At 40.1% G+C, this 24203-nt stretch overlaps 1 protein-coding gene across 1 annotated transcript in view; it reads left to right on the top strand.

Annotated features, from left to right (window-relative positions):
- The window catches only part of znhit6 (zinc finger HIT-type containing 6), a 51373-nt gene extending 39411 nt beyond the window's left edge, over window positions 1-11962 (top strand). Inside the window, exons 8-10 of the mRNA XM_061975669.2 lie at window positions 272-352; window positions 5987-6111; window positions 11392-11962. Of these exons, the coding sequence (XP_061831653.2) occupies window positions 272-352; window positions 5987-6111; window positions 11392-11870 (685 nt within the window). The 3' untranslated portion in view covers window positions 11871-11962. The remainder of the gene's footprint in view (window positions 1-271; window positions 353-5986; window positions 6112-11391) is intronic.
- Window positions 11963-24203: the final 12241 nt, after the last annotated feature.

The following is a 24203-nucleotide window of genomic DNA, read 5'->3' as shown; positions in this document are numbered from 1 at the left end:
GCTTGGTTGCAAACCATCCAGTAACGTAGGAGAGTTTGTGCACATTTACTTATAAGTGAGTTGTAAAACTATCAATGCTGTGCACACAGGTATTATAACACCAAGCTAAACAATCTAAATGAAGTCTTAGTATGGACGGAATGTTTTACTAATACAGTAGGTTTTCATAGATGTCAATTTTGCTGTTAATATTTTTATGGCAAGAACATGACAATTTCATTTTGCAATCAAACCCACCTTGTGACACTGTGTTGATGTGCCTTTGTTTCAGGTTGAAGAGGTATGTAGAAGCCCCGATTGAGGATGTCAATGTTTTCATGAAGGCAGAAGGACGAAAGGCAAACTCAGTCAGGTGAGATATATTCTTTAGTCATAATTTTTTGCCCAGTACAAAAACTCAGCCTACACATAAAAATGTAAATCCAACAGTAAAAAAGACAATCTGTGATAACCACATAAACAGCCATTGCAGTCAACTTGTTGGCAGGTCGTAAATGACTGATAAATGTGTGCCAGTTCCAAGTCCACACTTATTGCCAAACCTAACACGCTCTCATAAACATACTTATTAAATCCCAAAAGCTTACAATAAAGTCAATTTCCTTGATGGCACAATGGTGCTTTATGTGAACAGTCCATCAATATTATTGGATACTGTTTGTTTGTGTATAGAATACATTTTACAGATCAGTTTAAATATGGAAGTTTCATTATATTCACATACCCAACCTGCATATTGGAATGTTAATGCACGAGATGTCGGATGCATTGAGGTCACCTACCGTCTTTCTCGTATTTATAGTTTTACTTGTGTTTTTTAATCAACATATACATATTTATAGTTGTAGTTTGTCATGTATTTTAAAATGCCAGGGTTATGCAATGCCAAAAATTTTACACCCATTATTTTGGCACATTTGCTCATTGTTTACTGACAAATAGTACCGTATTTTTCGGAGTATAAGTCGCACCGGAGTATAAGTCACACCTGACGAAAATGCATAATAAAGAAGGAAAAAAACATATATAGGTTGCACTGGAGCCCGGCCAAACTATGAAAGAAAACTGCGACTTATAGTCCGAAAAATACGGTAATATGTTGATTCAGTTTAAAACACAGAAATGTGAATTGATGCATTAAAAAAAACCTTCCGGCCACATAATTCATAACTTGAAATTATCCATTTTTGTGTGTGAATCTGAATTGTTATTTGTTTATATTTGCGCTTTGTTAGACTATTGGCCTCTCAGTCAACTTCAGCTTGGACAGACTTCAGACTCTAACATACTCTGGTGGAATGGAGTCCGCAGAGGTCTGCGTATACTCAAAGCGGATGACCGGCATGCAAATCTCAAATTTTACAACCGCGCTGACTCACTAATGTCACACAAAAAACTGTTAAGTATTTTTCATATCAACCCGCATCAATCTGTATTTTGCTACCAAAGCATACCATTAAGTCAAAATCAGGCTATTGTATGAATGAAATGTGTTCCACGATTTACCTATGAGAACATTTTAGACGCAATTGATTTGCCCAGTCGATAACCTGCTGCAACATTATACTCGGAACAGCTGGTAGCGACTACTACTCCCCAAAATTACTCTCCTTCCTCGTCACTTGTGGCTTTTAATGGCTGTGCATGTCACCGTCTTTTTATTTCACTGCCTGCAAATCCAGAAGGCAGATCTGCTTCACTTATTTGTTGTTAGTTTTGGAAGCCAAGACAGAAATAAATGTAACAAAACACTCAAAGATTATGGGAAACATAGGATTGTAACTGACATTTCACAGGAAACTACAACATTGCAGTAGGAATGGCCTAAACTCTATATCACGATATATAGTGCAGCCTCCTGCGATAATAATATATATCATAATATATCATTTGGTATGTAAGGCCTAGTTCACACAGCAGTTCAATTCCGATTTTTTTAATTTCAGTGTGAACAGTGCAATTTGCTGCCCCCGCGACCCGACCTCGGATAAGCGGAAGAAGATGGATGGATGGATGGACAGTGCAATTTAAAGTTTTGCATATATGTGGATATAAAATAGATATCTATGCAATGTGTCCTCAATGTGAACGCTCCCGTGCTCAGGTCGCAAAACATAAATGATTTGCCACCATGGAGGCGAGGATTGATGGCTTGGAAATGGCTTTGCACTGTGGAGGGACATTAGCCTTTAGCAAGAAAGCTACATTGCTTTGAGGACGCGTTTGTTCACTTGGCCCTGTCAAATTTGCGGGAAACAGATTGAATGTGTCATCAACATGTATTTTAATAATATAAGGATAGCATAAAAGCTCTGTCATCGGCCAAATGTATATAATTTATAATGTATATATATAGGGACGGCGTGGCGCAGTGGAAGAATGGCCGTGCGCGACCCGAGGGTCCCTGGTTCAATCCCCACCTAGTACCAACCTCGTCATGTCCGTTGTGTCCTGAGCAAGACACTTCACCCTTGCTCCTGATGGGTGCTGGTTAGCGCCTTGCATGGCAGCTCCCTCCATCAGTGTGTGAACGTGTGTGTGAATGGGTAAAATGTGGAAGTAGTGTCAAAGCGCTTTGAGTACCTTGAAGGTAGAAAAGCGCTATACAAGTACAACCCATTTATATTGCGTAAGCTTACACTGCAGTGCACGTGTCTATGGAAGCACTTGTGACTGTGGAGATTCCACACAGAATCCACTCAGTTCACATCACTCGAGTCTGGTAGCACCTTAATGAGGACAAAAGGATGGATGGATTAATATTGGTGTGATATAGTTGATAACCTGCTGGTTACCAAATTTATAAAACAGAAACTTCAAGAGCTATTTACCAAATACGATAAAAATGAATGGTGTGTTGAATAATTTACTAAAGAAATGTATTCGGAACCTGCTTCAATAAAGAAACCCTTATGCAAAAGTAGACATGCAGCCAGTCATCCTCTGACTGGAAATGATGAAAATGCAAGAGTCATTCCCACCTCTCTAAATGTTTGTTTTATGTTTTAATATTATAATATTTTCCACTCCCAACATCCAGATGTTGTCCTCATTCTTCTGTCTGTTAATCGAATCATACAGAACACCAACACCTGTTGACGAGACAGAGATACTACATTTGCTGCCAAAAATGTTTTAACAACTCCAAAACAATAACTACCCTGTCCGTCTGCACTTTCGCTTACAAATTTGTGGTAAACACCCTGCAGCTTTTCTCACCTTGTCTGTTTGTCAGGTTGCCCTACGGCTAGTTCAGGTCTGAGCAACATTGTTTGATTACTTGGATGTAATGTTATTTTAATTGCAATGTATTAAGGCCAACAAATAATTGCACTTAAATCCTGGGGATTTTAATGGCAAAAAATGTCCTCAGGATATGTTGCCTTGAACATATTGCAATTAAATATAACTGTAATATAATTTGAAAAAAAACTTGTTCCGTCCATACCTCCACTTAGCCAAATTATAATCTGAAATTTAGTGAATATTTTTACTGAATGTTTTTTTATACTAATGTTTGCATTAAGAGAGTGCATTTTTGAACATATTACTGTTACTTTGTTTTGTACAAAACCTGAGCTTGGTGGATAATAAAAAAAATACTTTGTTTATATCTAAGTGAAGTATTTGTTCCGAACCAGTCCTGCAGGAATGTCTAAAAACTCTAACAATTTAGTTATGAGATCATGTCAAGTGATCTGCAACTCCATATCCATGCCCAGGGGGAAGGCTTCTTGGAAGATGGTCCACCCGTAAAAACCTGCAAATGTCACGTTGTAGGAAAGCGCTTTGATTGGCCTATTGAGTGGGTGTCTGCTTGGGCGGTTCACAGTCTCCTTGTGCTTTTAGCAAAACAAACAAAAGCTCGACAACCTTATTTTTTGTTGGTTTTGACAGATGGTGGGGACGGTGCCAATTGCAGTATAACTCCAACCTTATATTTGCATTGTCTTTTGTGATTGTAAAAGCAATCCATGTCCACCGAGAATCCAGTTAATTATTCAGACTTGTGATTTATTGCCATCCCTAACGTTTGACAGGGCTACTTGCAGAGAATATTCATGTCATCCCAAATAAGTACCTTGTTTTGTGGTATGAGAGCAGCTCCACAAGACTTCTGTTTAATCCATTTTGGAACTTTAGCTGGTTACACATAAAGGTGTCCCGAAAACCACTTTTTCACTTCCCATACTTTACCAATATCGGAGCCTTGAGTATTGGCCAATACCAGCAGCAATCATACATACTTTTATTAGTTTGTAATGTGGAATGTTAAAAAAAGGCTTGCTCAAGTGAATTTACTCAAACAGAAAACAATAGTAGGTATGAAAAACACTGACCTATTTTTATTTATAGTTTGGAATGGACTTATGCTGTCTTTAAGTGGTAATTGTTTTTGGTGATAGCCACATTAATTAATTTGGTTGGGATTATGACACAGTAAGTTGAATACTGACAAGTTTGTTACTGGATACTTTCTGATAAGTTTCTGCCTTGGAGACTTTGTATCCGTCAGTACCGCATTTTTCGGACTATAAGGCACACTTAAAATATTTTCATTTTCTCTACAATCGACATTGTGCCTTATAACTCGGTGCGCCTAATGTACGTATTGATTGTGGTTGTGCTTACCGACCTCGAAACAATTTTATGTGGTAAGTGTGACCAGTAGAAGGCAGTCACACATCAGAGATATGTGGACTGCAGGTTGAAGCCTGTTAAAAAAATTACGCTAACAAGTAGCCGTAAGCAAGCAACACCAAAACTGTGATGTTTCATCGAGAATGTTTTAGTACGATTTTGGTAAGCTACGAAGCCGTACCGCTTGATGGAACGCGGAACATTACGGCTGTTGTGGAACAATTTCCCTTGTGGATCATTAAAGTTTGTCTAAGTCTACCATAGTCGTACATACTGTTACAACATACGGGTATTATTATGGTGTGTGTGTATAAGGACCCCAAAATGGCACCTACTAAGAGACATTATCTGGTGTTTGGTTTTGCAATATTTTGCAAAACCAACTTTTCTTATCTATTGGTACCTGCCGATGTGTATTTGGGATCTGCATAAGTCCTGAAAATTTGCGCGCATCCGCCATTAGTCAATAAGCTCCTTCTTTTTCTCTATTCTCTTGTTGTGGGGCATTCATCCTCAGCTGTTGCCATTTCTAACAAAAAGTAGTGTATAGTTCGAACTTGTACAGTATCTGTCAGTAGACTCGCTATGGAAGCTCTAAGGACTACTGGTACAACAAAGATGAAAGGGAGAAGGCGCTGTTGAAGTGGAGCCAAGTAAATAAGACAGCCCGCAAAACGGCGCAGCCTGAAGAGATGGTCTAAAAGCGGCTTAAAGATGGTCTGTAAAACATAATTTATGCAATATTTTTACCAAAGAACACCGATTACATGTCATGTAGACCACAAGGAAGTGTTTTATATTTAGAAAAAAAATCATCATATGACCCCCTTAATGCACATTATAATATGGTGCACCTTTTGTATATAAATAGACCTGAATATACCCGCTCATCGGCAGTGTGCCTTATAATCCAGTGCACCCTATGTCCGAAAAATACGGTAATATGCATCTCTAATTATTTGATCATTTTATATTTTGACAAATGTCATGTTTGAGTCTTCAACACTGTTTTACTTATGTGACACTTAAGTATGTCTAGCTTGTGTGCAATTGCTTTTAGCTGTTGTGCAGCTGCTAGCTTCTTAATAGCCTATTGCCTACCATGTTTACGTATTGTAAATTATTAAGACTAGGACTGCTTGTATCAGAGCGCTAATATGGGATATTTTTGATGTAAGCCGATATAATCAGATTTTGCTGATATCAGTCCGAAAGCGGATCAGGACACCCTCTAGTTACAAACATTTAAAATGACATAACAGATTTGGTCTAAATGTCATTTGGTTTAACTTAACCAACAGACTCAAATCATCTTTGTGCTTGCTTCTAATGTGATCTGGAATAGGTACCACAAGTTGGAGATACAGAAGAGCCTAAGAGACAACTTGAGCTACAAAATACTGATTGAGTATCCTGTACTCCATGTCGCACTGAGGGCTCATTGGAAGGACTTCCCGTTGAAAGGACCAGGTAAAGAATTCCTTATTCAAAACACAATGAATGAAGTTCTATTCTAATGTCAGCACTTGTCTTTTTATTTTTTTAAAAAAAAAAGAAAAAAAAAAAAAAAGAAATTTTACAGTTGTTTCTTGATGCTTTGCTTCATAAAATTTTTTTGTTGAACACCTATGACTAATCGTACCAAAAATGATTCCAACGGGATTGTATCTTGAACTTGGTTTCTCCAACAGAGACTGTAAATATTCCCCCCGCCTCTTATTTTTCACCACGGCAACGTGCTACACTAACAGAAAAGAGTACTCTGCATAGCATCACAGGCTCCAGTTGAACCTCAGCAGCAAACATGGCCAGAGAGAGGATCAAATACGGCTTACTGTTGAATATAATGACCTCATAAGATGTGGAGTGACATGAAAGGAGTTAGTGTGCTTATGTCACCTGTATGTCACTCCTCAGTGTGGAGTCATGTGCGCCATGTCTTTGTGGAGAAAGAACACATCTGTTTTGCTGGACAGAAGAGCTAGGCGATATGGGAAAATAAATCGTATCGCAGTATATATTTTTTCATCAGTCAATAATAAATTAAATCCAATTTTTGTCTTGTTTAAATGTTACATTGCCAATAAGTGAGATGTGAAGACAGAAGGTTTTTTTTTGCTTCAAATATGCATTGTTGTCAAGGGTTGAACATGACAGCTGTACTGGAGAACATGATACAACAGTTTCGGATGCACTGTTTCAATATCTTACGCCGCCATTTCTCTATAGATTGTGTAATAGATAGATGCACGTTACACCACAAAAAGAAGCATTGTTTACTGTACGCTAAAAACGTATACAAACCATGAACTCACTTCTGACATGTCTTTAACCCTTGTGCAAGCCTAATATTGACTATACACACTTATTCTTAGAATCCAAAAGGAACCCGCTCATAAAAGTGTCATGTTTGTCATCTTTTAACAACTTCAGATCTATCTGCTGATAAAAGTTTTGGTTTTTATGTCTAATTATTGATGTATTTTTATGTTTAATTGGCCTACTTGTCAAAAAATAACTGTTTTTTTTATACTGGAAAATGCCAATTATGCAACATTTTTAATGCCGAGTGGAACTTTCAAGGTTGGGTAATTACAGCCTTGAATAGGTAAAAAAAAATCATGACAACTTTGCTTTTCATACAGTTGACAAGTAGACAAATACATTTTTACAGTGCCAACTATGCTAGAATGACAGCAAAAACAGACACGACTTAGTTGAGTTCACACAACTGCCCAAGATAATTTCGATTTCATCGCAGTTTGACTCATTTACGCTCATCAAAGCTCAGAAAATGATGTCTCATTTTTTTGGTGCCATCTGTTGGTTAAGGGGCGCAATTACACTAAACAATAATTTTGTGTTTTTCAATAGACAAGAATGACATTGATTTGGTTCTCATGTTTAAAAAAAAAATATACCAGGATTACAGCTTGTTTAAAAATATCAGTTACAATGGGAGTAAATGGGGCCGAAAGAGTTCTTACGAAAAAGTGTGTATACTTTATTTTTATATCCTATTCTAACAGTGTTGCAATCAAAAACACAATGCAATTTTATAAAAAAAAATCTGTAAAGAAAAGAAAAAACTCCCGTTAACCTAAGAACTGAACAATCATCACATAAGGAACACGTGAACATTTTACACGTTTTGTTGAATACAATTTGTCCTAGCCCCACTATTTTAAGCAGCTAACTTCACCCACTTCACACGGCCAAGTTTGCCAAGTTTAATGACAAAGTAAAAACCTCTTTTTCACCCTGGCTACTACATAATACCTTTGTGCTGTGCTGCTGAGGTTGCTGCAATCATGTGGACAAATTGTCTCATTAGTATTGAGGAAAGGTTTTGCAATATACTGTATATTAGGGATGTCCGATAATGGCTGTTTGCCGATATTCCGATATTGTCCAACTCTTTAATTACCGATACCGATATTAACCGATACCGATATCAACCGATATATACAGTCGTGGAATTAACACATTATTATGCCTAAATTGGACAACCAGGTAAGGTGAAGATAAGGTACCGTATTTTCCGCACTATAAGGCGCACCGGATTATTAGCCGCACCTTCAATGAATGGCATATTTCATAACTTTGTCCACCAATAAGCCGCCCCGGACTATAAGCCGCGCCTACGCTGCGCTAAAGGGAATGTCAAAAAAACAGTCAGATAGGTCAGTCAAACTTTAATAATATATTAAAAACCAGCGTTCTAACAACTCTGTTCACTCCCAAAATGTACGCAAATGTGCAATCACAAACATAGTAAAATTCAAAATAGTGCAGAGCAATAGCAACATAATGTTGCTCGAACGTTAATGTCACAACACACAAAATAAACATAGCGCTCACTTTCTGAAGTTATTCTTCATTCGTAAATCCTTCGTCTTCGGTGTCCGAAGTGAAAAGTTGGGCAAATGTGAGATCCAAAATGGCCGGTTCCGTCTCGTCGAAGTCATCGGAGTCAGTGTCACTGTTATCCAGCAGTTCTGTGAATCCTGCCTTCCGGAAAGCTCGGACCACAGTTGTGACCGAAATATCTGCCCAGGCATTTACGATCCACTGGCAGATGTTGGCGTCGTCTGGCGCTGCCTCCCTGTCTTAGTGAAGGTGTGTTCGCCTTCGGTCATCCATTGTTCCCACGCAGTTAGCAGTCTAGCTTCGAATGCCCTGTTGACACCAATATCTAGCGGCTGGAGGTCTTTTGTCAATCCACCCGGAATGACGGCGAGTATTGAATTAAGCGCGTAAGCGTGTCTCTTATTGTGATGTTATGAGCTAGCAAATATAACAACTACACTACCCAGCATGCAACGATAGTTACGAGCATGCGCGGTAGCCCTGAGAAGCGTTGTTGTATGCTGGCAGTTAGAATGTGGTTATGAGCACGCTGTGAGTAAACGTTGAGAACTCAGTTAACACGCCTCGTCTGCATTATTTATAATTAGACAGACAACACACTTAATAGGAGCCATTTTGGGGTCTTTACATAAACACACAAATGGAAATGAAACGTCACATATCCCAGCATGCACCGCGCGCTTCTTCGTCATCCACTGTTCCCACGCAGTTAGCAGTCTAGCTTCGAATGCCCTGTTGACACCAATATCTAGCGGCTGGAGGTCTTTTGTCAATCCACCCGGAATGACGGCGAGTATTGAATTAAGCGCGTAAGCGTGTCTCTTAATGTGATGTTATGAGCTAGCAAATATAACAACTACACTACCCAGCATGCAACGATAGTTACGAGCATGCGCGGTAGCCCTGAGAAGCGTTGTTGTATGCTGGGAGTTAGAATGTGGTTATGAGCACGCTGTGAGTAAACGTTGAGAACTCAGTTAACACGCCTCGTCTGCATTATTTATAATTAGACAGACAACACACTTAATAGGAGCCATTTTGGGGTCTTTACATAAACACACAAATGGAAATGTAACGTCACATATCCCAGCATGCACCGCGCTCTTCTTCTTCTTCCGGGGGCGGGTGGTTGCTTACAGTACAAGAAGAAGCGCTTCCTGTTCTATGGGGGCGGGTGCTTACCTTGGCGGTTGCTTGCGTAGAAGAAGAAGCGCTTCCTGCTCTACCGGGAAAAAAGATGGCGGCTGTTTACCGAAGTTGCGAGAACGAAACTTTATGAAAATGAATCTTAATATTTATCCATATATAAAGCGCACCGGGTTAAAAGCCGCACTGTCAGCTTTTGAGTAAATTTGTGGTTTTTAGGTGCGGCTAATGGTGCGGAAAATACGGTACTTTTAAAAAAAATTAATAAAATAAGATAAATAAATTAAAAACATTTTCTTGAATAAAAAAGAAAGTAAAACAATATAAAAACAGTTACATTGAAACTAGTAATTAATGACTCTATTGATATATATTGACGAATAATGTAGGAACCAGAATATTAATAACAGAAAGAAACAACCCTTTTGTGTGAATGAGTGTAAATGGGGGAGGAATTTTTTTTGGGTTGGTGCACTAAGTGTAAGTGTATCTTGTGTTTTTTATGTTGATTTAATTAAAAAAAACGATACCGATAATAAAAAACCGATACCGATAATCTCCGATATTACATTTTAACGCATTTATCGGCCGATAATATAGGCAGGCTGATATTATCGGACATCTCTACTGTATAACGATATTGTTTTATTGCCCAGCCCTACTGCACAGTATGATCAAGTTGAAGCTACTGACTCAGATGAATTTGTTTTCTCGTAATAGACCACAGTATCACCCTTCTATCAGACCCATTCTGGCTGAATGACGAATTAAGTTATTCTGGTCCGTGTTTGTGTGTGCCCTCAATGATAAGGCGTTGCTGTGCTGCGGTTTTGGTGTAATGTTAGTCAAAGGAGCATCCTGATAATTGCTCAAGCTACGGCCTGGGAAGCTGGACAGAAAATGATAACAGGCGATCAGATACTGTGACAGCAGCTTATGCAGCGAGGATAAAGGCTTTAGAGGCTCTCAGGCTCCACTGCACTCCAAGAGGAGGCATCCAGTATCCTGCTTTAAAGTACATTTGCAGTACTTTTGACACGGAAAGAGAATCCTTTGGTAAGAGGTCGTGAACCAGATTTAGGTGGAGTAGTTGGACTCAACACAACACAACGATTGATTGGATCTTTCAAACATGCTATAAAAGTTATTTTTTCGTATACCTTCCTACATTTTTATCCAACAAGCCTAAACAAAGCAATTGCTTAGACCTCTTGAGTAGAGGAGATTACATGTTGAGTGATGGCATGTTGGCCAGGAGGTCAGTGATGTCAGGTGTGACAGGCGCCTATCCAAAAGAAGTACTTATGTAAACAGGAGAAGCAAATTGCAAAAGAAGGGAGAAGCCAAGAAAAAAATGATTCACAACTTAAATTTTTTTTTTACAAGGACAATGTGTGTAATGTTTCCTCTGCCTTTTGTTTTAAACACACTTCTTTAAAAGTAAAACTAGTGTTGTCACAGCCTTTGTTTCTCACATGTCCTCCCTGTTTCATTACATAACTAATAGCTTGGCACGTTGCCCCATCCTAAGCACCAGCAAGGGGCCAAAGCATAGCGTCATCCTTCCCATCCTGCCTGAACTGTCCCTCATTTTCACCATCCATGTTTACACAAGACTCTCGCTGTGCTGGAGCGAAGTCATCACGGCAAATCATTTGGCCATCATTTTGCAACCAACTGCCAATATTTGATCTCGCTGTCTTTTTATACACAAATGGGGTTGTATTGTTTCAGCTGAGGTCGCGTCAGCCTGCGAAAAGTTCGCAACAAAGAGTCAAGCGGCGGACCAAGCAAGCCAGGACCAGAGACGATCTTCACCTCTCCCGAATGGTTCTCAAAAAACCGACCTCGCCACAGCACAGTCAAGCCCTGAAACGGAGCCCCCGCAAAAGAAAAGGGCAAAGACTGAATTAGAGGAGGGAGAGATCGAGGACAGTGATGATGAAGATGAGAACACTGGGGAAAATACCAGCACCTCCATTAAGATATGTGCTGGTGCCAACAGCCTTGTTAATTCCATGGACATGAACAAAGATGGACTGATAGACAGAGAGGATGATAATTGTATTACCGGTAATAAAGATGCCAACACTGTTGATGACAATGGGGATGCCAAAGAGAGTTCAGAGGTCAGCATGGCTGAGAATGCTATGAAAGAGCCTCTTTCTATCCATCAGTCTGTTATTACTCCCAGCAGCCCTGAGTTGGAGTGACACAGTCCAATTTGCATATACTCACAAGTATTCTTGGTATCATGTAACCTTTTTTTGTTCATATTTTCTTCAATAAATACATTTTATTTTAATGTATTAGTGCCACATGTCTGATTTAAATCTCAGCTCCATTTTCTTCCTGTGCCTGGCCTCTACAGGTTTATTCACCATCTTATTTCGTACCGTAATTTCCGGACTGCAGGCCGCTACTTTTTTACCACGCTTTAAAGGCCTACTGAAATGCGATTTTCTTATTTAAACGGGGATAGCAGGTCCATTCTATGTGTCGTACTTGATCATTTCGCGATATTGCCATATTTTTGCTGAAAGGATTTAGTAGAGAACATCGACGATAAAGTTCGCAACTTTTGGTCGCTGATAAAAAAGCCTTGCCTGTACCGGAAGTAGCAGACCAGTAGCGTGACGTCACAGGTTGTGGAGCTCCTCACATCTGCACATTGTTTACAATCATGGCCACCAGCAGCGAGAGCGATTCGGACCGAGAAAGCAACGATTTCCCTATTAATTTGAGCGAGGATGAAAGATTTGTGGATGAGGAAAGTGAGAGTGAAGGACTAGAGGGCAGTGGGAGCGATTCAGATAGGGAAGATGCTGTGAGAGGCGGGTGGGACATGATATTCAGCTGCGAATGACTAAAACAGTAAATAAACACAAGACATATATATACTCGATTAGCCACAACACAACCAGTCTTATATATAATATGCCACAAATTAATCCCGCATAACAAACACCTCCCCCCTCCCGTCCATATAACCCGCCAATACAACTCAAACACCTGCACAACACAGTCAATCCCACAGCCCAAAGTACCGTTCACCTCCTCAAAGTTCATACAGCACATATATTTCCCCAAAGTCCCCAAAGTTACGTACGTGACATGCACATAGCGGCACGCACGTACGGGCAAGCGATCAAATGTTTGGAAGCCGCAGCTGCATGCGTACTCACGGTACCGTGTCTGCGCATCCAACTCAAAATCCTCCTGGTAAGAGTCTCTGTTGTCCCAGTTCTCCACAGGCCAATGGTAAAGCTTGACTGTCATCCTCCGGGAATGTAAACAATGAAACACCGGCTGTGGTTGTGTTGCTGCAGTCGGCCGCAATACACCGCTTCCCACCTATAGCTTTCTTCTTTGCTGTCTCCATTGTTCATTGAACAAATTGCAAAAGATTCACCAACACAGATGTCCAGAATACTGTGGAATTTTGCGATGAAAACAGACGACTTAATAGCTGGACACCATGCTGTCCCAAAATGTCCTCTACAATCCGTGACGTCACGCGCTGACGTCATCATACCGAGACGTTTTCAGCAGGATTGTTCGCGCAAAATTTAAAATTGCACTTTAGTAAGCATGTGGCATGTGTTGCAATGTTAAGATTTTATCATTGATATATAAACTATCAGACTGCGTGGTCGGTAGTAGCGGGTTTCAGTAGGCCTTTAAACCCTGCGCTTAAAACAATGCTAATTTACGTTTTTTTGACATGTTCTTTAGCTTCACATGCCACCGATAAATTTTGCTTCGTCACATCAGACCAATGAAATTTCCAAAAGGGTCACGGTGGACCAATAAAATTGTTCACATTAAAACAAACACACTAACACAATCATTCAGTCAGACTTTTAGCGTTTTATGGACTCAACCTCGTCAAGGAGAAAAAACAACGAAATGCACAAGATGCAGCCCCAAAGCCAAAGATGATCGACTCGTCCTTAGAAAAAAGAAAAACACGGAATTGACTAACAAACTAACAGGCTCCAAAAGGCTGGACCACCGCGCGCTGAAGAAGACCGCGAGGTAAAGAAACGTACTGTACAGTCAATATAAGGACAAGTGCTCTAAAACCTCTCCAGGAGGCTGCTGTATGTTTTGTTACAGGCACAGTATTTTCTTACTTTTGTGAATGAACACAAGCGCTTGTGTAAATATTCCATGTGTCAATCCGCACACCTGCAGCTTATAGACTTGTGCGGCCAATATGTGTGTACAAAATAAAACGTAGGTGGGTGTGTCTTACAGTCGTGGTCAAAAGTTTACATACACTTGTAAAGAACATAATGTCATGGCTGTCTTGAGTTTCCAATCATTTCTACAACTCTTATTTTGTTTGTGATGGAGTGACTGGAGTACATACTTGTTGGTCACAAGAAACATTCATGAAGTTTGGTACTTTTATGAATTTATTATGGGTCTACTGAAAATGTGACCAAATCTGCTGGGTCAAAAGTATACATACAGCAATGTTAATATTTTGTTACATGTCTCTTGGCAAGTTTCACTGCAATAAGGCGCTTTTGGTAGCCATCCACAAGCTTCTGGCAAGCTTCTGGTGGAATTTTTGACCACTCCTCTTGACAAAATTGGTGCAGTTCAGCTAAATTTGTTGGTTTTCTGACATGGACTTGTTTCTTCAGCATTGTCCACACGTTTAAGTCAGGACTTTGGGAAGGCCATTTTAAAACCTTAATTCTAGCCTGATTTAGCCATTCCTCTACCACTTTTGACGTGTGTTTGGGGTCATTGTCCTGTTGGAACACCCAACTGCGCCCAAAACCTAACCTAACCAGGCTGATGATTTTTGTTTGTCCTGAAAAATTTGGGGGTAATCCTCCTTTTTCATTGTCCCTTTTACTCTCTGTAAAGCACCAGTTCCATTGGCAGCAAAACAGGCCCAGAGCATAATACTACCACCACCATGCTTGACGGTCAGAATGGTGTTCCTGGGATTAAAGGCCTCACCTTTTCTCCTCCAAACATATTACTGGGTATTGTGGCCAAACATCTCAATTTTTGTTTCATCTGACCACAGAACTTTCCTCCAGAAGGTCTTATCTTTGTCCATGTGTATATTTAGGTGTGCTCTATAGTCCGGAAATTACAATATGTAAAATTAATTGAAGACTCTCAATCGTCCGTAGGTGTGAATCATACTTGCCAACCTTGAGACCTCCAAATTCGGGAGATTTTTTTGGGGGGGTGGGATTAAGGGGGGAGGAGTATATTTATAGCTAGAATCCACTGAAATTCAAGTATTTCTTATATACATATATATATATATATATATATATAAGTAAAATAAATACTTGACTTTCAGTGAATTATAGCTATATATATATATGATTTTTTTTTTAATTATTGTAATTTTTTTTAATTATAGGCTATATATATATATATATATATACATATTAATAAAATAAATACTTGAATTTCAGTGTTCATTTATTTACACATATACACACATAACACTCCTCTCTACTCATTGTTGTATTTGAAAGTGCAATGCTTTGCAGCCAGTAGCACAGCCTTTGAAGGAGCGTAGTTATGGGCAGTGTAATATTCTGGGTTAGAGTCAATAACCAGGCGAGGTGATGAAGTTACGTCTCTTTATTTCATACTTCAGAACCGACTCCCACACTTGCCGTCAGGGTGCGCAATACAACGTAAACCGTTGGCCAACCAAAAAGTAACCACAGAACAGTATAGTGTTCTGTAGTTACTTTTTGGTTGGCCAAGCGGACGTGACGACAGGCTGTCCTCACTCAGGTCCGTACGGACCTGGAGGGAGCGTGCCTTTAGTCCAGCTGGAAATTGGGAGAAATTCGGGAGAATGGTTGTCCCGGGAGATTTTCGGGAGAGGCACTGAAATTCGGGAGTCTCCCCGAAAATTCGGGAGGTTTGGCAAGTATGGTGTGAATGTTTGTCTCTGATTTACTGGTAAAGAGGTCAGACTACACCTAACAGCTGGGATAGGCTCCAGCTCTACCCGTGACCCAGATAAGTGGTAGAAAGGATAGATGAAAGACTACGGTACATGGAAGTTAAAGACCTGAACTCACGCATGTAATGCCCGTGTACATTGCTGACACAATTTTTTTTTATAACGAAGTACAATCCAGCACCATATTGTTATTCCACTACTGTAATTTCAGAATGGGTAAAACCAACTTTATGTCAATAAATCACCTTTAACTCTGAAAACCATTTCTCTTTCTGGTCACGTAAGACTACTAGTGCAAATTTTCCATCAGCTAGTAAACGTTAATGTTTTTTGACACCTCCGGAGTGTCCCCTGCTTTGCATGCTCTCACACATGTGGCCTCTCTAAACTGTATTCTTACCTAATGTTAGTTTATTACAACAGCGGTGCCAGTAATAACGGACAGTCCAGCCCATTGGTGGGGCCAGTGTTTATAGATGTGTTTTTATGGCCAATACTAACCTCTTTTGGTTGTTAACCCCCATTGACTGACTTTCTTTGATGTCTAAGCCGGTGATGACGTATTTTCCACCCGTTTCCAGTCAGGGGCAATGATCTCACATGTGAGTGCATCCCTTCTCTTAGGTCAACTACTGGACCAGAGACTTCAGTCTGTTCATTTATATGAATGATGCCGTACAAAGTCCAAACTTTGCTTTCAGTTGAGGACTTGTTCTCCCTTCAAAGTTATAAAGCACCTTTAAAACAGATATTTATGTCAGCCTTTCTGGTACTGATGATGTACAGTACAGTCTGAAAACATGCAGTGAGGTTTCCTTTGACTTCCAATTTCCAGTCTATTTTATTATTGAACTAAGAATCGATGCTACACTCAAAGTTCGATATAACGCGGCCGTTGGGGTCCATAGAATACAGATCGTGTTTTGCCTGAGGTAGGGTTGAATAGAAATCCTTATTTTCTATCCTGATAAAATGACACAGGGGTCGGCTCTTTAGCACTGCCCTAGTGGCTCCCTGGAGCTTTTTCAAAAATGTATGAAAATTAAAGATGTCCGGTAATGGCTTTTTTGCCCATATCCGATATTCCGATATTGTCCAACTCTTAATTACCGATTCCGATATCAACCGATACCGATATATACAGTCGTGGAATTAACACATTATTATGCCTAATTTTGTTGTGATGCCCCGCTGGATGCATTAAACAATGTAACAAGGTTTTCCAAAATAAATCAACGCAAGTTATGGAAAAAAATGCCAATATGGCACTGCCATATTTATTATTGAAGTCACAAAGTGCATTATTTTTTTAACATGCCTCAAAACAGCAGCTTGGAATTTGAGACATGCTCTCCCTGAGAGAGCATGAGGAGGTTGAGGTGGGCGGGGTTGGGGGGGGCGGGTTTGAGTAGCGGGGTGTGTATATTGTAGCGTCCCGGAAGAGTTAGTGCTGCAAGGGGTTCTGGGTATTTGTTCTGTTGTGTTTATGTTGTGTTACGGTGCGGACGTTCTCCCGAAATATGTTTGTCATTTTTGTTTGGTGTGGGTTCACAGTGTGGCGCATATTTGTAACAGTGTTAACGATGTTTATGCGGCCACCCTCAGTGTGATCTGTATGGCTGTTGAGCAAGTATGCATTGCATTCACTTGTGACTGGGCCAGCACGTAAAGGCAGTGCCTTTAATGTTTATTGGAGTTATGTACTTCTCCCTACGTCCGTGTACACAGCGGCGTTTTAGTCATAAATTTTACTTTTTGAAACCGATACCGATAATTTCCGATATTACATTTTAAAGCATTTATCGGCCGATAACATCGGCAGTTCGATATTATCGGACATCTCTAGTTTAAAGTGTTAGATTAAAATAAATGTTTCATCACTGTCATGCTTAAAAAAAAACAACAACAACCTATCGTTCATGTTAAAGAGCCAGTCAATACATTGGTTTGTTCGTGAATATCACAACTCTTCAGTCTTTTGATCAAATTTGATACTCTAACATTTAACGATGTGGAACAAAGAAAAATACAACTAAACTAAGAATCAGCAGAAAAAAATTGTAATCATGATTTGCATTTTTTATCTCACTTTTTATGTCTTTTACTGTTATTCCTCTCCCACAGCGCCCATTGCAATGATGTATGCAAATTAGCCAATGATGTCATTTAGCAGCTTTTATGACAGTCAATAGCTGCTTTCCTTACTGAAAAGTTGGCAACACTGGAAGATTAAGAGAGATCAGAAGAGACGGAGGACAGTGAGGACGGAGATGTAGAAGAGATACAAATTGGTTACACAGATGCAGAGGTTGGCACAGTAGAGCCAGCAGAGAAAACAGTGGAGATGATTTCAATTTCTAATTTCTGGTTAATTAAGACTAGCATTAGGAGAGCACAGTGCAGGAAGAGCTGTTGGATGTGAGGACAGTTGCAGCCTCAACGCCGACTTAAACACTTGGTGGGGAAACAAGCACTCAAGCAACACTTGAGTGTTGCTTGAGTCACTCGAACGAGTATGACGATCCTCCTGGTAGGGGTGTATCCCTTTATGGAGGATGCCTGTGCGTTACTTTGTTTTACGTAGGGAGACTGGTGCACAGACAGTCACCACACAATCCTTGACAGAATCGGGTCAGGGTCCAGTGGCATGGAGTTCAAGACGACTGGGGACCCTTTTCTGCTGCAGCCTTCTTCCGCCTGCTCCGCCGTTGAGGTCTTCACCGTATCCCTGGCTAGGGGGCAGTCAGGTACTAGGCCTTTGCCAAGGGCCACCTGGGGTAACAGTAGTAAAGGGTTTAACCTCCTGGTGCCCCAAGACCCCATAGAGGAGCCTCCACTGCTGGATGCACTTCAGCAAGCAACACTAAGAACAGACTCAACCAACTGCCTCAATGTAATGTTACAATTTTTCATGCTGTCAAAGCAAGTAGGCCAGTAAGGAAACACTTGAACGTAAAGTAAGGCTTCACTTTTCAAAATGTGGTAGCTCGATGCTAATTTACATTGGCAGAGCCATATACATGCTACTAATTAGCATTAGTGATTCTTCATAGCAATTTTTAACACCTCCAAATTTGATATCAAATACTGCATCTAAGGTCCTCATTACAATCAAACAGCTGTAAGTACAATACTTACAGGATAAACACTTTGTAGGGCTCTACTTATGCCCCAACTGGCACAACTTAATGGCAAAGACTACTTCCCATCGTAGGCAACACAACAACTATACACTACTACCATCTAATGTATTGGAATTGCAACTGCATACAAAGGCTACTACTGTATATAATAGTCACAAATGAGATTAGAAGTGTAATAAAACAATATAATAACTGGAGAGCACAATATCCAGAACATTGTTGAATTAAAAATTCAGATTTTATTGTTCAACAAATTAACTTTTACTAGGACATAAACACACAACAGTACTGAAAATTGCCACCATATAGCACCAGTATCAATTCCCAAGTACCTGGAATTGGTATCGTGCCGATCCAAATGTGAAAGCACCCATCCCTAATTTTAACTTAATTGTTATAATTTGTATATATATTTTAAAAAGTATCTCATTTTAAAGGCCTACTGAAATGCGATTTTCTTATTTAAACGGGGATAGCAGGTCCATTCTATGTGTCATACTTGATCATTTTGCGATATTGCAATATTTTTGCTGAAAGGATTTAGTAGAGAACATCGACGATAAAGTTCGCAACTTTTGGTCGCTGATAAAAAAGCCTTGCCTGTACCGGAAGTAGCAGACGAGTAGCGTGACGTCACAGGTTGTGGAGCTCCTCACATCCGCACATTGTTTACAATCATGGCCACCAGTAGCGAGAGCGATTCGGACCGAAAAAGCGACGATTTCCCCATTAATTTGAGCGAGGATGAAAGATTTGTGGATGAGGAAAGTGAGAGTGAAGGACTAGAGGGCAGTGGGAGCGATTCAGATAGGGAAGATGCTGTGAGAGGCGGATGGGATCTGATATTCAGCTGGGAATGACTAAAACAGTAAATAAACACAAGACATATATATACTCTATTAGCCACAACACAACCAGGCTTATATTTAATATGCCACAAATTAATCCCGCATAACAAACACCTCCCCCCTCCCGTCCATATAACCCACCAATACAACTCAAACACCTGCACAACACACTCAATCCCACAGCCCAAAGTACCGTTCACCTCCCCAAAGTTCATACAGCACATATATTTCCCCAAAGTTACGTACGTGACATGCACATAGCGGCACGCACGTACGGGCAAGCGATCAAATGTTTGGAAGCCGCAGCTGCATGCGTACTCACGGTACCGTGTCTGCGCATCCAACTCAAAGTCCTCCTGGTAAGAGTCTCTGTTGTCCCAGTTCTCCACAGGCCAATGGTAAAGCTTGACTGTCATTTTCCGGGAATGTAAACAATGAAACACCGGCTGTGTTTGTGTTGCTGCAGTCGGCCGCAATACACCGCTTCCCACCTACAGCTTTCTTCTTTGCTGTCTCCATTGTTCATTGAACAAATTGCAAAAGATTCACCAACACAGATGTCCAGAATACTGTGGAATTTTGCGATGAAAACAGACGACTTAATAGCTGGCCACCATGCTGTCCCAAAATGTCCTCTACAATCCGTGACGTCACGCGCTGACGTCATCATACCGAGACGTTTTCAGCAGGATATTCCGCGCGGAATTTAAAATTGCACTTTAGTAAGCTAACCCGGCCGTATTGGCATGTGTTGCAATGTTAAGATTTCATCATTGATATATAAACTATCAGACTGTGTGGTCGGTAGTAGTGGGTTTCAGTAGGCCTTTAAATGGTTTTCCAGTCTTCAATGTAGTATTAATATTTCTTTAAAAAGTGTCTTAGTTTTTAGGTGCAGGACACTTAGCTTCATAAAACAAATTATTTTATAGCAAATGTATTTTCTGGGGACTCAAATGACACCAATTGAATGGCCCCTTGCCATTTTTTTCTGGCGTCTGCACATCCAGCAAAGAGCAAAGTCTTTGCATATCAGTGTCCTTTTTGTTGTTGTAAAGGGAAAGAATATACAAATACTTGATAGAAATATACAGATACTGTATCTTCGTTGAGTTAGTGCAAACGTGTGAAAAATAAAGACATTCAGTTGTATTTTGATTTAAAAAAAATAAATAAACAATTCAAAATATGCTTGTGGCAAACACTTCAATTTTTACTTTCTCTTTGCACTCCAAGTAAATATGTCAGATGATCTTTCTGAAGCCTCACACTCCTTACCATTTTACAGATGTCGACTTGATATTGTCCACGTATGACGGTTAGGAATGTTCAAATTGAAAACTGTACTGTATATAAAGCCCCCATAACTATGTTAGCTTGAGGTTGGAACAGTTCATTTGGAATGACCAACAATCTCTTTGAAGGGTCTGCTGCAATCATCGTTATGTCATCAACGTTGTGATGTCATTGCTTTATGTCAGAAGCCTTGGCTCAGATATGTGCTCGCTTGGATTGTTTCCAGTCAACTGTTTGTCACTTTGATTGCCTCCCCCATCAATACTCCTCTTGTCCTGGAGTCGATAACAAGTCTCGTAGCTGCATTGTTCCTCAGGGACCTGAAGATTGACAGTGTTGAGTACATCAGAAAAACTGCACTTTAAAAAAAAAATGCTGTCCATCATCCCTTTCTGTGCATTCTAAATAGTAAACAACTGCTAGCACAAAGCGGCTTATAATCCAAGTAATGAGGATTCACCTATTCTGCCTAAAAAGCTCTCTCAAAAAAACATACTGTACTTTATATACACATTGTAACCATGTAACAACAGACACGTTCATGATAACATGTAATATTTACAGTATTGTAGCTTCTTTTCTGGGACGCACTGATTTCACAGCGCGCTTAAAATGACCAAAATACTGTAAATATTACATGGTATCATGAACGTGCCTGTTACTACATTACATACCTATTTCTAGCTAGGGATGTCTTCAAATAGTCGGAGATTCAATAGTCGGATGTAGCCTTTTTTTTTAGGTGAAAAAGTCGTAAATGAGAACTTTGTTTTGTTCACTTTATATAAGACTATATCGTTCATAAGTACCTTAAGAATAGTCACGTTTATATGTTTAAGGTCACTCTCATGTGATGTTACTTACATCTAGTGACCAGTCAGTATACACTACTACAAACCCCGTTCCCATTTGAGTTGGGAAATTGTGTTAGATGTAAATATAAACGGAATACAATGATTTACAAATCCTTGTCAACCCATATTCAATTGAATGCACTACAAAGACAAGATATTTGATGTTCATACTCATAAACTTTATTTATTTTTTTTGCAAATAATAATTAACTTAGAATTTCATGGCTGCAACACGTGCCAAAGTAGTTGGGAAAGGGCATGTTCACCACTGTGTTACATGGCCTTTCCTTTTAACAACACTCAGTAAACGTTTGGGAACTGAGGAGACACATTTTTTAAGCTTCTCAGGTGGAATTCTTTCCCATTCTTGCTTGATGTACAGCTTAAGTTGTTCAACAGTCCGGGGGTGTCCGTTGTGGTATTTTAGGCTTCATAATGCGCCACACATTTTCAATGGGAGACAGGTCTGGACTACAGGCAGGCCAGTCTAGTACCCGCACTCTTTTACTATGAAGCCACGTTGATGTAACACGTGGCTTGGCATTGTCTTGCTGAAATAAGCAGGGGCGTCCATGGTAACGTTGCTTGGATGGCAACATTTGTTGCTCCAAAACCTGTATGTACCTTTCAGCATTAATGGCGCCTTCACATATGTGTAAGTTACCCATGTCTTGGGCACTAATACACCCCCATACCATCACAGATGCTGGCTTTTCAACTTTGCGCCTATAACAATCCGGATGGTTCTTTTCCTCTTTGGTCCGGAGGACACGACGTCCACAGTTTCCAAAAACAATTTGAAATGTGGACTCGTCAGACCACAGAACACTTTTCCAGTTTGTATCAGTCCATCTTAGATGAGCTCAGGCCCAGCGAAGCCGACGGCGTTTCTGGGTGTTGTTGATTAACGGTTTTCGCCTTGCATAGGAGAGTTTTAACTTGCACTTACAGATGTAGCGACCAACTGTAGTTACTGACAGTGGGTTTCTGAAGTGTTCCTGAGCCTATGTGGTGATATCCTTTACACACTGATGTCGCTTGTTGATGCAGTACAGCCTGAGGGATCGAAGGTCACAGGCTTAGCTGCTTACGTGCAGTGATTTCTCCAGATTCTCTGAACCCTTTGATGATATTACGGACCGTAGATGGTGAAATCCCTAAATTCCTTGCAGTAGCTGGTTGAGAAATTTGCTCATGCATTTGTTGACAAAGTAGTGACCCTCGCCCCATCCTTGTTTGTGAATGACTGATCATTTCATGGAATCTACTTTTATACCCAATCATGGCACCCACCTGTTCACCTGTGGGATGTTCCAAATAAGCGTTTGATGGGCATTCCTCAACTTTATCAGTATTTATTGCCACCTTTCCCAACTTCTTTGTCAAAAATGTTTATGAGTTTGAACATCAAATATGTTGTCTTTGTAGCATATTCAACTGAATATGGGTTGAAAATGATTTGCAAATCATTATATTCCGTTTATATTTACATCTAACACAATTTCCCAACTCATATGTAAACGGGGTTTGTACATATGACCATCCAAAAAATCCATAAATTGGGTGATATCAAACGAATTATGAATATTCTAGCAGATACTGTATACAGCATGTTTATACAATGCATCTGGAATGTATTCAAGTATTCACATTGTGTTATGTTACAGCTTTATTTTAAAATGGAATAAATACATGTTTGCCCTTAAAATTCTACAGACAATACCCCTTAATGACAATGTGAATAGTTTTTTTTAAATTATTATTCAGATTTATTAATACTAAAAATAAAAAAAATCACTTGTACGTAAGTATTCACAGCCTTTGCTCAAACTTTGTGTGGACCTTTCTCTCCTCCAGGGGGTTCCTCGGACCACCAAGCACTGTCATGACAGCCCGGATCAGGGTTACAGCACTTTTTTATTTTCTAATATAGTGTCTCTGTGCTTTTCAGCAATTGTCTTGTGTCTGTCTCCGGTTCGCTCTCGCTCTTGCTCCAACTCCTCTCTGACTGCTGCCTTTTAACAGAGCGACAGGTGATTAGATAACCAGGCCCAGGTGGACCATCTACGCACCTGTCGCTGATCTTGAAGCCGGTCCTGGCACACCCCGTTTCGCTGCAGGTCCGCGGGCCACGCCCCCCCTCCACATTTTGTTTTTGCACTTTTGGCAGAAATCACAGCCCCAAGTCTTTTTGAATACGATGCCACGAGCTTGGCACACATTTTTTGGGCAGTTTTGCCCATTCCTCTTTGCAGAACCTCTCATGCTCCATCAGGTTGGATGGGAAGCATCAGTTTTCATCCAGGATGTCTGTACATTGCTGTATTCATTTTTCCCTCGATCCTGATAAGCCTCCCAGTTCCTGCCGATGAAAAACATCCCCACAGCATGATGCTGCCACCACCATGCTTCACTGTAGGGATGGTATTTGCCTGGTGATGAGTGG

Source organism: Nerophis lumbriciformis, linkage group LG14 (assembly GCF_033978685.3).
Source record: "Nerophis lumbriciformis linkage group LG14, RoL_Nlum_v2.1, whole genome shotgun sequence".
NCBI lineage: Eukaryota > Metazoa > Chordata > Actinopteri > Syngnathiformes > Syngnathidae > Nerophis > Nerophis lumbriciformis.
Note: the sequence above shows the minus strand (reverse complement) of the source record. Positions and strands in the feature narration are given on the sequence as shown.